The 13,373-nt window shown below is 39.1% G+C and overlaps 1 protein-coding gene across 1 annotated transcript in view; it reads left to right on the top strand.

Annotated features, from left to right (window-relative positions):
- The window catches only part of LOC136131446 (receptor-type tyrosine-protein phosphatase O-like), a 44,502-nt gene that overhangs the window by 22,250 nt on the left and 8,879 nt on the right, over positions 1-13,373 (top strand). The window contains exons 5-8 of the mRNA XM_065888206.1: positions 1,065-1,217; positions 2,854-3,297; positions 5,276-5,437; positions 9,389-9,585. Of these exons, the coding sequence (XP_065744278.1) occupies positions 1,065-1,217; positions 2,854-3,297; positions 5,276-5,437; positions 9,389-9,585 (956 nt within the window). The remainder of the gene's footprint in view (positions 1-1,064; positions 1,218-2,853; positions 3,298-5,275; positions 5,438-9,388; positions 9,586-13,373) is intronic.

The following is a 13,373-nucleotide window of genomic DNA, read 5'->3' as shown; positions in this document are numbered from 1 at the left end:
CCAGCACCATGATATTTATCTGCAGAGTGTAGATGATGGTCTCAAATTTGACTAGTTGTAACTGGAAACTAAGTAGAGGACAGGTACTCAACCACATAGGGCATGATATCCAGAAATATCTCACTTTGACGTGCTGCTTTTACAAACTCCTGAATCTTCCATGGATTTTTTTTAATGAGACATTGTTTAAAATATATGCAGTGAATTTACAGGGGTTTTAAACTTAAAAAAAAATCAAATAAACATAAATAGACTCCATAAATTACTGCATTCTTTATTTTCAATGAAAACAGATTATCTGCAAATTAATAATTGAGACCTTATTTGCTTTTTGATCACATGCAAATATAAGTTCAGAAATAATTGAAAAGCAGTCTCTGAAACTTTTATTGAGCTAAATGCCATGAGTTTAAAAATAAGTTAATTAATATGCTCTCTGTTTAAATTTAATTAATTTAAAATTATTTTTGGTTTTTCATTCAATAAATGGTACTTTTTGTTTCTCTCATTTCTAACTTGGATTGGATTTTTTAATTTATTATTATTTTCCCAAAAAAATGTTTTCCAAATAAAATTCAAATTTTTTATTTTATTCTTTATTTAAGCAGGTCCTATCCGCCAAATGACAGACAAACTGTTTTATTTTTTAAATAGGCTATATTCTACAAGTGAGACTAGTGAAAACATTTCTTGTAAAATTATTTTTTCCTAAGTCGTAAATTGGCAAAATACCTTGGGTTTTTATCTTAAAGTAAATGGCTAGCAGAAACTTAATCTCTACAATTTCTATATGTTATCTTCTCCACTTAACACACCAAATGTTCTTATAATAAAATTTTAATTCCAATTGTATCCAATTCTTGCAGTAAAAAGCCTTTCAGTTTGTGTCCAAAACAATCCAAATTTTCATCTCTAGCCTTATATCAATTTTTTATTACTGACCATGCCAGAAGTTGCAGGAAATATTATTTTATGGATAGTTAGTCATAATTGTTCAGAACTTTCTAGAAGTGTGTGGCATTTAGGAAACTGAAATTTTAATATAATTGTTTTTTTCTTCTCAGATTTCTTTAAGGGAAAAACAGTATTTAATCACTGGCTGCCAGGAATATGTTATAGTAATATCACCTTTCAGCTGGTATCTGAGGCAACTTTTAATAAAAGCACTCTTGTGGAGTACAGCGGTGTCAGTCATGAACCCAAACAGCACAGAACTGGTAAGTCTTCCAAAGAATCAAATTTAGTGAAAAAATAATTAAATGATATGTTGTTATATATATACTTTCTATCATTCTAAGGAAAATTCTGTTCCAGAGCTGAGAAAAAAAATAAATACGTATTTTAGTAACCTAAAACAAATTTTCTATCAATGTAAAAGGAATTGAACAAAATATTCCATTCGAAAAATTTTAAATATGTCAATGAAATCATAGATTTATAATCTTTGAATTAAAAAAATTGTGTGATACTACCAAAAGTTATAATTAAGTAATTTAACTGGATCAGGTGCACATCATTTATTCTATAACCTGACAAAATACTCATATGACAGAAGAACAGATGTGGGAGGTTCTACTACAGATTATCAGATTATTAATTTTAGTAGCATGACTAATATGGAGCACAATCATAGGATGGATGGATGGATGGATGGATAGATGGTAAGTAGATGGAAGAATGGATGGGTAATATAAATATACACATACTAAATACCCATTGCCAATACCAATATGACTGATATTTTTTCATGCCTAATGTCCTTAAGTATTCAGTAGGAATGCAGGAGACACAATTCATACAAACACTGGGAATGTGTTATAATAGATCACCTCTGAGACCCTGCCATTCTGAAATTCTAAGATGTGTTGAAAAATCTGAATTCTCATGAATTAGGCCAAAGCAAAGAAAATATTTCAGCTAAATTTTATTCACCTCACATCAACATCTAAGATTCTACTTGTAGTTTTCATTATTCAAGTAAAGAAACTAATTGAGCATCTTTCACCTGGGAGTTGTTTAAAGTACTGGGAGAGATGAAGACAAAGTCTGGTGAGATGGTTCCCTGTTCTCAAAAATGGTAGAGGTACTACTGGCACTCATAGAAGGCAGAATGCAATAATAAATATTATTAAAGAGGTACAAATTTATGTAACAGCACAAAGGAGGGAGCGATTAATTTTTATTAGAAGTTCATAGAAGAGGTGAGAGTTGAGCTGCTATCTGCAGGATGCATACAATCTTTTGCAGGTAGAGACCATGCAGTGTGCCTTCATAATTTTCTACCACTACAAAAGTATGATTCCATAGTTCATAAACTCATTTTGTGTGCACAGTTTTTATTTTAGAGAGATGAGGAGTGAAGCCATATTTCCAACATGCATGTTATTGTTTCTGAAGGCAATTCAGACATTTAACTCTCCTAAGTGCAACTGTGTCATAGGGAGTATTTTTATCTTGATAGCTATAAAAACACTATAGTTGCTTTTTTTGTAAGAAAGATCTAGTGACAGAGACTCAGTTTTTAAAAAAGGAGATTGTGATACGCTGAAAAATATGTATGTAACTCTACTTTGGAAGCGGTTAAATCACCACTTGGACAAGCATAGTATCACGAATTAATGTATCAATATTTGAAGTGTGACTGGTGATAAGCTAATGTGTGCACGCTGTGTACAAAATCTTAGATGTATGTGTACTTGAAACCATACTTGTTCTTGATGTAAATTATCTATACAGTAAAAGTAAAACTAAACTCTACTTTCTAAATCTGCTTGTATGTTTGACTCATTAATAGATTAAGGATTCATTATAATAGTTAAAAATACTTGAAAATGATAATTCTCTCTCTTACAGTCCCCTATCCTCCTCAAAATATCTCAGTTCGTATAGTAAACTTGAACAAAAACAACTGGGAAGAACAGAGTGGCAGTTTCCCAGAGGAATCGTTCATGAGATCACAAGATACAATGGGAAAAGACAAACTCTTCCATTTTACTGATGACACTCCTGAAATTCCCTCTGGCAACATTTCTTCTGGTTGGCCTGATTTTAACATCAGTGACTATGAAACCACATCCCAACCATATTGGTGGGACAATGCATCTGCGACTCCTGAAAGCGAAGATGAATTTGTCAGTGTTCTTCCCATGGAATACGAAAATAACAATACACTCAGTGAGACTGAGAAATCGACGACCAGCTCTTTCTCTTTTTTCCCTGTCCAAATGATACTGAGTTGGTTACCACCAAAACCACCCACTGCATTTGATGGGTTCCATATCCACATGGAAAGAGAAGGTAAAGTAATAGGAAATCAGAGGAAATAAGTAATGGTGCAAAGGAAAGGAAATTGAAGCTTTTAAAGATTACATTTAGAAAGAAAGACTGATGGTAGACAGTTAATATCTAAAGACAGATGGTAAAGAAAAGGAAGAATTTAATTGAGTATCCAATGCAGACGGAAACCAGAAAACAAAAATGAACAGATTGGGTCAGAATCTGGTTTGGGTAGCTCATACACTGCAAGTACAGGCAACTGTATACATTTCATTACCTGACATTTCACCTACCCCAGGCAACTGAGGAAACTTTATATTTGGAAAGATTTTGAATTAAGGTTCTAACCATAACAAATTACAAAATATCCTGGAGAAATATTCTGTTTTCCAGTACCCATATCTGTGAAGCATGCAGCAAAACAATCTTGCTGACAACCTGGCTACTTTCCCAAGAGTATCAGACCTGTGTCCTGCTTATCAAGCTACTCTTATTCCCCTTAGCGGGTGCCCGCTGAAACCAGCACCACTCACATTTTCCCAGAGAGAAGCTGGTAGTAGAATAGAAAATACATAGCAACTGGTATTTCTACTCTAGCTATTATATTATATATTGTATTCACTTAGCAACTGAGAGTTATTCTTTATATTTAACCCACTAATTTATGAAAAGCAGGGCCACAGCATTCAGTAAATTTGGGTCATGAATCATATGTGAATTGTTGTTTGGTAGGTTTTCATAGTTATTTGTTGTTTGTTTTGTTTTATGCTTTCCAGTCTAGTAGTCTGGGTAGCAAAAGTTGTCAAGTTGCCAAAATGTGAGGTTAAATTGACAGCCTTATTTATAGGATAAGGTATTCAAATCATGTAGTCTTATATATGACGTATTGTTTGCCCCCATTTTATTCAATAGAATGAAATACAAGACCTGTGAGTTCCTCTCTACTAGAGTAGAGAGCAATCAACCATACCCAAATACTATGTAACATTGAAATCCTTCATCATTTCCAATTATTTGAGTCAAAATTCTTAACATTTGCCTGAAATTACTTGTATTAAAAAAAGTTCCCTTAATCTATCTTTTATTTTTCTATTCCTCAATCTATTCTATGGAAAATGGGGTCTTATAATTCGTAATTTTTTGTAATGCCTATTTCCATGAAGGTTCAATCATGCTTTTATCTGACTGTGGTGTGTTGTGCTATAGTCACCAAATGATAAAACTTCAAATGAATAAGCAGCAGGAGGTGGACTTTGAAGGAATGCAAAAATCATTTCTACTTTTAAAATTTCTGAAAGCAAACCAATGAAGCAAAAATATTACAAGTGTCAGAAAAATGTATCCAGAGGATTATTTCTAAATAGAGATAATTCAATATATTTTAAGACACTTATGGATATTTAATGCTACCACAAAGAACTTACACAACATTTGTTACTGTTTTTTAACCCTTTATATCCAAATGAGAACGTTGATTATTGCTATTTTGTCCTAACATCATACTTCTATTTTGTGTATATAACTTCATTGGTTGACAGTATGTAAGAATGCAGTATATATCCATCCCTAGTTTTATTGATTAGTGCACCATATTTTAATTTGGTTATTTAAAACTATTGCAAAAAATAACTTGAACTCTTAGTCACCTTTTTTTGGGGGGCGGGGGGGGTGTGGTACGCGGGCCTCTCATTGTTGTAGCCTCTCCCGTTGCGGAGCACAGGCTCCGGACGTGCAGGCTCAGCAGTCATGGCTCACGGGATCTCCCCGGACCGGGGCACGAACCCGTGTCCCCTGCGTCGGCAGGCGCACTCTCAACCACTGAGCCACCAGGGAAGCTCTAGTCACCTTTTTAAATAGTAATTTTAGAGGTATAATTCAACTTGACAAAAGGAAGGAGGAAAAATTTTTTTAAATACTTTTTTTTAATTAATTGACTTCTATAGCCAAGGCTGCTCCAGATATCAGTTCATATCTATTCTCTTTTTTATCCATGATTTAGAAAACTTTACTGAATATTTGACAGTGGATGAAGAGGCACACGAATTTGTTGCAGAACTGAAGGAGCCTGGGAAATATAAGTTATCTGTTACAACCTTCAGTTCCTCAGGATCTTGTGAAATTCGAAACAGCGAGTCAGCAAAATCACTCAGTTTTTATATCAGTAAGTACCAAAAGGATTATTTTGCACTTACAGAGGAGCTAGAAAAATGGAACTGGTGAGATTAATGATGGTCAGGCATCGATTATGCATCAAATCTTAGAGACCCTGAGAATTCTTCAAGATCATGAGAGGCCCCGATCCATGAGAGTTTGACAGCAGGAAAATATATGTATGTTTCATAGTAGCAAACCTATCCAGGGATTTAACTTGAGGATATTTTAAAATTATTGTGATAATTGAACATTTATTAAACTGACCTTCCACACTAGTGATAACAAAGTCTCCAAGGACGTGGACACATAGTTTGGGAAAGAGGACTTTTGTTCGAGGCCATAATGAAAATTGATATTGTTTTTCCGTGTGAAAAGTCTCATTAGAGTATTGAGCTTATGGAGCTTGAAAGAAAGAGAGATTGAGGTGTAGTGAGACCTAGGTGGTCTCCAAAAGTTAGCACAAGACTAAGCTAGAGCAACATGAATACTCCAATAACAAGTCTTAGGGCATCTTCTACCAATTCCATCAGGGATAATAGCAGAGCAATAACTAGCCTCTAAAAGCTACACAAACAGTGTATGTCTGTAACGTTTTTTGCTAATGTGACTATGCTTACCAGAAGTTGAGAGGCCAAAAACCAGTTTCCTAGCTTATCAGGAGCTAAATGTGCCTCTGACCGGCAGAAAGAAGAACCAGAAGGGAATGGATAAAAACTGAGTTCCGAGAAGGAGGGTCACCATACTCTATCTCCTCCTTCAAAAGCAAATTACCACCTTTCATCAGATGATCCTCAAAAAGATGGACAGGGGAAGGAGGAGGGGGGCAGAGAGAAGAGATCAGTATTTTTGTTTGTTTGCTTTTTAAGGAATTTTGCCTTTTTTTAAAAAAATTTATTTATGGCTGTGTTGGGCCTTTGTTTCTGTGCGAGGGCTTTCTCTAGTTGCAGTGAGTGGGGGCCACTCTTCATCGCGGTGCGTGGGCTTCTCACTATCGCGGCCTCTTTTGTTGTGGAGCACAGGCTCCAGACGCACAGGCTCAGTAGCTGTGGCTCATGGGCCTAGTTGCTCCGCGGCATGTGGGATCCTCCCAGACCAGGGCTCGAACCCGCGTTCCCTGCACTAGCAGGCAGACTCTCAACCACTGCGCCACCAGGGAAGCCTGAGATCACTTTACTTAGCAGCTTAAAAATGTTGAAAATATCCCATATAACAATTTTACTTAAGAAACCAAAAATGTCACCACTGGTGAAATGTCTTTCAGTTATGGGCAATATTTGACGTGACATCACTTGAGAATGAGAGCAAAGTTTAGTATCCAGTTCTTCCCATGAGATTTCCTTGTCTGCCAGCAGAGATCCACTGCAAGTTACGGGAAAACTCCCACAACTCTTCTGGCCATTAGCTCTTCCCTTCTCTGAATTTCTACTGTGTATCATAGTGTACAAGACAAAGTACAGAGCTTCTCTGAGTGTGGTATTTTTCTAGACGTATTTTATTTGTGTACATCCTGCTTCTCATACCAAATTACAAAACCCTCAGCTGGGGTTAAACTCTTTGCTTATTGGTTAATTCTGTTGCACATTCGACAAATATTTATTGAACCATTTTCCAGTGTCAAGCACTCTGCCCTGTTCCTAGAGTATCCAGTTGACCAGAGCTGCTGAGAATGTGTCAGAATTGCTCAAACATATGATTATTTCAAAAAGATGCAGATTACTGTTCATCTAGGAAAATGTAGGGCACTAGAAATTTTGCTATTTCTCTGCCAATAAAAATCTTTTTAGAGCTTCAGATATGATGTTCTGTGGTAATGAGTTATTCAGGTGTACTCTGTATATGCCTTTGATTTTAAAAGGCTACTGGAGGCTTCCCTGGTGGCGCAGTGGTTGAGAGTCCGCCTGCCGATGCAGGGGACACGGGTTCACGCCCCAGTCCAGGAAGATCCCACGTGCCGCGAAGCGGCTGGGCCCGTGAGCCATGGCCGCTGAGCCTGCGCGTCCGGAGCCTGTGCTCCACAACGGGAGAGGCCACAGCGGGGAGAGGCCCGCTTACCGCAAAAAAATAAACAAATAAATAAAAGGATACTGAATTTGTGTAGTTTTGAAGGTTTTACTCAGAGATAAAAATTAAGGCAGAAATTTACATTAGTCTCCCAATAGCCTCATGAAGGGAATATTTCTCTTATCCCCATTTGTCACTTGAAAAAAAATACTGAGTCACAGAAAGTTTAGCAAATTGGTGTCAGAAGAAGAATTAGATTCTAGAAATATTTAATAGCAAAGTCCATCTCCATGGAGCCTGCAGTGACCTATTATCTTGGGTTGATTATCGGGTCAGTCCCAATGTAAAGACATTAAATGAGTGAATTCGTTTTGCCTCCCCCCACCTTCTCTCTCCATGCCCCCACTACCCCAGTAATCATCATAACAGTAAAAACACTTCACATTTAGATAGTTCTCTAACACATTATAATCTCATTTGATCCCATCCACGGTCCTGTGAAGTAACTAATCAGAGGGTATCATGATAAGTTATCACAAAGCCCCAACCCAGGAGACAGGAGTTCTAGGTTGGTTCCCAAACATTACTAGCTCTGTGACATTGGGAAGTTCATTCACATCTCTGGGCTCCAGCTTCCTCATCAGTAAAACAAAGCACTGAAAATCTAAAGTCCTTTTCAATCCTAACGTTCTATGATTTGTTCATTTGACAGATGCAATGACTGAGATTCAGAGTAGTTAAGTCATTTGCCCAAGCTTGCATTGCTAATAATGAGCAAAACTGAGTTTGGGGCCAACTTTCTTATCTCCAGACCCATGCTTTTCACTCTTTCATAGTGATCCAGGAAGTTTTATGCAGGGGTTAAGAGCATGGATTTTGGAACCAGACTTCCTATGCATGAATCCCAGCTCTACTTGTGCTATCTCTGCCTCGATTTCCTCATCTGAAAGTGAAATCAATCCTAGTACTTATCTCGTAGGTTAGTTAAGAAAATTAAGGGATTAAAATATGTAAACACATATAAACTTAAAACAGAGCCTGGCACGCAGCGAGTCCTACCACTCTTTGCCATCATCATTATTATTACTATTTTTATTGTTGTTTTTTCCCTTACCCAATTAACCATGAGCCTGGGACTGCCCTCCCCAACAGAGCTGCTTTCTCCTTCCCCTCTCCCGGGCTCAGGAATACAGCTTCCTATGAGGGAACTGAGAAATGTATACTAAGCAAATAAAAGAAGTTGCACATTTGCATTTTAACAGTGCCTTTCAGGAGATAATAATCACCTTAACATTTCTTGGGTCCTCACGATGTGTCAGGCACTGTGCTAATAACCACTTTGGAAATTTAAGAGAACAAAGCGAATGGCGGGCACTTCCAGGGAGATATTTTATAATGAGGAGCCCACCGTGTCCTCAAATTATCAGCCAGGTTTCCGCCAGCTTCTATAATTGAGCCCGTCTGTTGCCTGTTTCTTCTCTAAGGTAGTCACACCCTGCCTCTTTGATCCTGCTGTCACCAAATTAAAAATTTTCACACGATTGTAGTAGAGACTAATTTGAATCTCAACATAATTATTTCTAGAGACTGAAGATCCTAACAGCAAAGGAATTATAAATACTCATGAAATGCCACACTGCCACACATACTGTTTGTTAAAAGAGAAGTAAATTCTCTCTGGTGAGGAATTTACCGAATAATCTCAGAGGCACGTAACAACTGAAGTGGAGCTTCTGTCTCTCAGTAGAACTGGTTTGGTGGCTGCTGCCAGGATGTTGCTTAGGTCAATGGGGAGGTCACCCAGGGGAGACTGTAGCTAAGCAGCGAATGTAAAGACCTGCCAGCCTGGCTGCCAGTCTTACTTGGAGTATCTCTGTAAGGGCAAAAGGCAAACCACACGATTTTTAAAACTAGAATCTTGTACCTCAACCAGCTCAGCGTCTGATTTGATATCCAGGTCCTTCAGGAGAGTGGATCGAAGAACTCACTGAGAAGCCCCAGCATGTGAGTGTCCACGTTCTAAGCTCAACCACTGCCTTGATGTCCTGGACGTCTTCCCAAGAAAACTACAACAGCACCATCGTGTCTGTGGTGTCACTCACCTGCCAGAAACAAAAGGAGAGCCAGAGGCTAGAAAAGCAGTACTGTAGTCAGGTAAAGGAATTGGAAGGGCAGACTGGCTCACTCACCTCCTGCAGCCCAGCCTCGCGGGGGATGCAAGGGGGCCGCCAATGGCCAGAAGCTGTGCTGAGGTCTCCCAGGTGCGTCCCAGGCAGTGTTACCAAGAGTGGGGGAGGAGCTAGGAAATCAATGCACGAGTCTCTTCAATCACAGTCGCCTTCCTTTGCCCGCTTAGAACTACCATCTTCCTTTTACTTAATTCCTCGTTCAAGAGAATATACTGACATCTACGATGTGCCAGGTACTGGGATAGATGGTGGGGATCTAGACAATTCTTACACGTCTTGCTTTGGCTGAGTTTATAATCTAGTGAGAACAATGGTAAGTGAACATATAATTACTGTAGAGTATAAAATAAGGCCTAGGTTAAAAGTAAATGATCGAGAGGCCATATGAGCTCACAGAAAGAAGGGCATGAATAAATATGGACTGGGGCAAGAGGATTTGGAAGCTGCTCAGAACTTCCCGCAGGGGAGGAGATAACGAAGCAGAAGGTTTGGGGGAGGTTTTGTTTGCTTGTTTTATTTTTTTCTCATTGTTTCTTGTTATTTTAACTGTAAAATAAGGCATGCTCACTGAAAAGATAATTCAAAAATTTAAAGTACATAAAGTGAAACACTACCCCCTCACTAATCATAACTGAAGAGTTTTGAAGGGTAAATAGGCGTTAGCTGAGCACAAGGGCGGGGGTGGGGGAGGTGTGGGAGGGGCAAGTGGAAACACGTGGGAATCAGTAGTTCTGGGCGTGGCTATGGAATGAACACCACGCCCAATCATCAGTCCTGAATGAAACCACCAGCCTGAGCCCCAGAGCGGACTTTGCTCTCAGATGCCCTAAATACCCACAGGAATCCTGGAGCCCAGTCCTGTTTTCCTAAAACCTGGATTTATTTTCTTCATAAGATCAAAGGTACTGATTCTTGGTGTCTTACAAACAGTATTTTCTTGCCTAAATGAAAAAAATTAAATTTTCAATTTGTGTGGAGTACACTAGTAATATAATACGCAGTCAAAAAAGATGTTTGCTGTGTGAAAGCTATTTAGAGTGTTTCCATTTATCCCATGAAAATTAGGCATTTAGCGTAATTCAAAGGGTGAAAAAATTTTAATTAATAAGATGAATTCAGGAATCACGGCCTTTGGAGCTCTTGAAAGCCTTAGAGGGCTGAGATAAGCCCAACTTGAAGATGAGGCTATCTCTGGGCTTGAATTAATGAGTAAATATGCTAAACAGTTCAGCTAGTAATCACAGCTCACTGAGAAGCTTATTAGCTTCCTTCCCTGAGGGTATGCAGCATGGCTGACTCTGCATTAATAGAAAATGTGTCCTGCCTGCAGGACATGACCTAGAACTTGACTGCTCTCAGGTGTGGTTTTTCTTGTCCCACCTAATGTGTAAGTTACGTATGTTAACATAGAAGCCAAAGGCTAAAAGTATAAATAGATATTGTAAATTATAAATGAACCAGAAAAAAAGCTAGCCTAAGTACACTTTTTTTTTTTCCGCGGCACGCGGGCCTCTCACTGTTGTGGCCTCTACCGTCGCGGAGCACAGGCTCCGGACGCGCAGGCTCAGTGGCCATGGCTCACGGGCCCAGCAGCTCTGCGGCATGTGGGACTTTCCTTTGGACCGGGGCGCGAACCCGTGTCCCGTGCATCGGCAGGTGGACTCTCAACCACTGCGCCACCAGGGAAGCCCTTAAGTGCACTTTGACAATGGCTTCTTGAAATGTAGACATGAAGCTGTTAAGGATTATAGGCAAGGAGGCCAGTATTTGAAGTGGAGGGTGGGAACTAGACCACTGTGCTAGGTGTTACCTCAATTACTGCAAGAAGAGTGTGGTATTATTACATCATCATCATTACACACACACACACACACACACGCGCGCGCGCGCACGCACAAACACACATTTTCAAAGAAGGAAACATCAGTGCAAAAATCTCAAAAACTGGCCTAGAGGGGCTTCCCTGGTGGCGCAGTGGTTGAGAGTCTGCCTGCCAATGCAGGGCACACGGGTTCGTGCCCCGATCCGGGAGGATCCCACATGCTGCGGAGCGGCTGGGCCCGTGGGCCATGGCCGCTGGGCCTGCGCGTCCGGAGCCTGTGCTCCGCGACGGGAGAGGCCACAGCAGTGAGAGGCCCGCTTACCGCAAAAAAAAAAAAAAATTGGCCTAGACCCATGTACCCATTAATCAAAGGAATCCAGAAGACATTCTCGCCGGGACTGGTCTGACTTAGGTTATTTCTTGAAGCAAGCATTATCCAGAAAGAAAAAAATAATAACATTTCTTTAGTTCTATAGTCAGTGGTACGGTGCTATGTTAAACAGAAAATTCAAAACGCAGCTCAAAAAGAAGAGTGATTCCAAAGCCAAACACAGATGAATAATTAATCACAATGTTTCACTCCCTTATACTTTCATTCTCCTTACTTTTCCTCTACCATCATCTCATCACCTGTACCACAGGATCATTGCTGTACCGATTACCTAGATCGTTCATGAGATTTGCCACTATTGCCCCTGCTCCTTCCCACAGCTTGATTGATTTCTGTGTTCTATAGCGGGTCCTGTGTGAGATGCTAGAAATAAGAACAAATTTGATTTGAACCTTGACTTCATGAAGCTTAGAGTCTGGCCTTCCATGTAGGTACATTGGTACCCCTTAATTTGAATTTGTCCTCATTATATATATGTTCTTCCTGTCTGGTTTCTGTTTTGTGTGTGAGTTTATAAGCAAATGTTCGTGGAGAAGGGATTTTTGTGATGTAACCCTTCTAACAACCATTGTAGTGCTATTCATTAATAAACCTATGTTGATATGTTAAACATAAAGCCAGTGCTCAATGTTTTATATGAAGGACCCAGTCAATTATTTGAAGTAAGTGTGCTTCTGGCATTTTCTCCAAAATCTCACACACAGTCGTGAATTTCAGAATTAAGAAGCATCATGTAATATATGGATGTACGTTTATTTTTATATGTGATCTGCTTGGTCCATAAAAGTTTGGTGACAATTTATAGGAATGTATAATAACTAAGTGACTAAATCAGAAAGAAAGACCAATAAATCTATTAGCTTTACGAAAGAGGAAATGATAGAGCTAAGAGGCCGATTATTTAAAAGACCTGCCCAAAGTCACACAACTGATTAGTATCAGAGCTGAGACCCCAGCTCAAGTGATCTGACTTCCAGGCGAGTGTTGTTTCTGGCGGATTGCAGGTGATATACTAGGGGAAGGTCACCCTCACCGCTCATCTTGATAGAGTCAAGAGTACTGACTAAAAACATAGACTCTAGAATTAAACAGACTTGGGTTTCAGACCTGATTTTAACAGCTTCCAGCTCTGAGTCCCTTTCTTTATAAATCTTAGCGTCTTAATCTGTAATGTAAGGAGAAGCATATCCTCCCTCATAGAGTTGTAGCAAAGATAAAAGGACTTGATGCTTAATGCAATGTCTGGAACATAGTAATGCGCACCAGATCGTTAACTTTTATTATTATGCAAACCTAACTGAATACTTTTTGTATCAAGGCAAGAAGATATAGAGGTTCTCTGTAGAAAGCAGAGTAACTGTAATAAATGTACAGAAAGGGCTAATGGAAAGAGGATCACCTAATATAGAAATAAGACCATTTCAGACTGAAAGGAACTCTCACCATCATCTAGTTTAACCTCGTTATTTAACAGTCTATCAAGTATTTCCTATGTTCTGTGGTACATCTTTCCTTCTATTTCTTCAGCTGAGGAGGGATA

The sequence above is a fragment of the Phocoena phocoena genome, chromosome 11 (assembly GCF_963924675.1).
Source record: "Phocoena phocoena chromosome 11, mPhoPho1.1, whole genome shotgun sequence".
Taxonomy (NCBI): Eukaryota; Metazoa; Chordata; class Mammalia; order Artiodactyla; family Phocoenidae; genus Phocoena; species Phocoena phocoena.
This window is presented reverse-complemented; position numbering and strand designations above follow the sequence as displayed.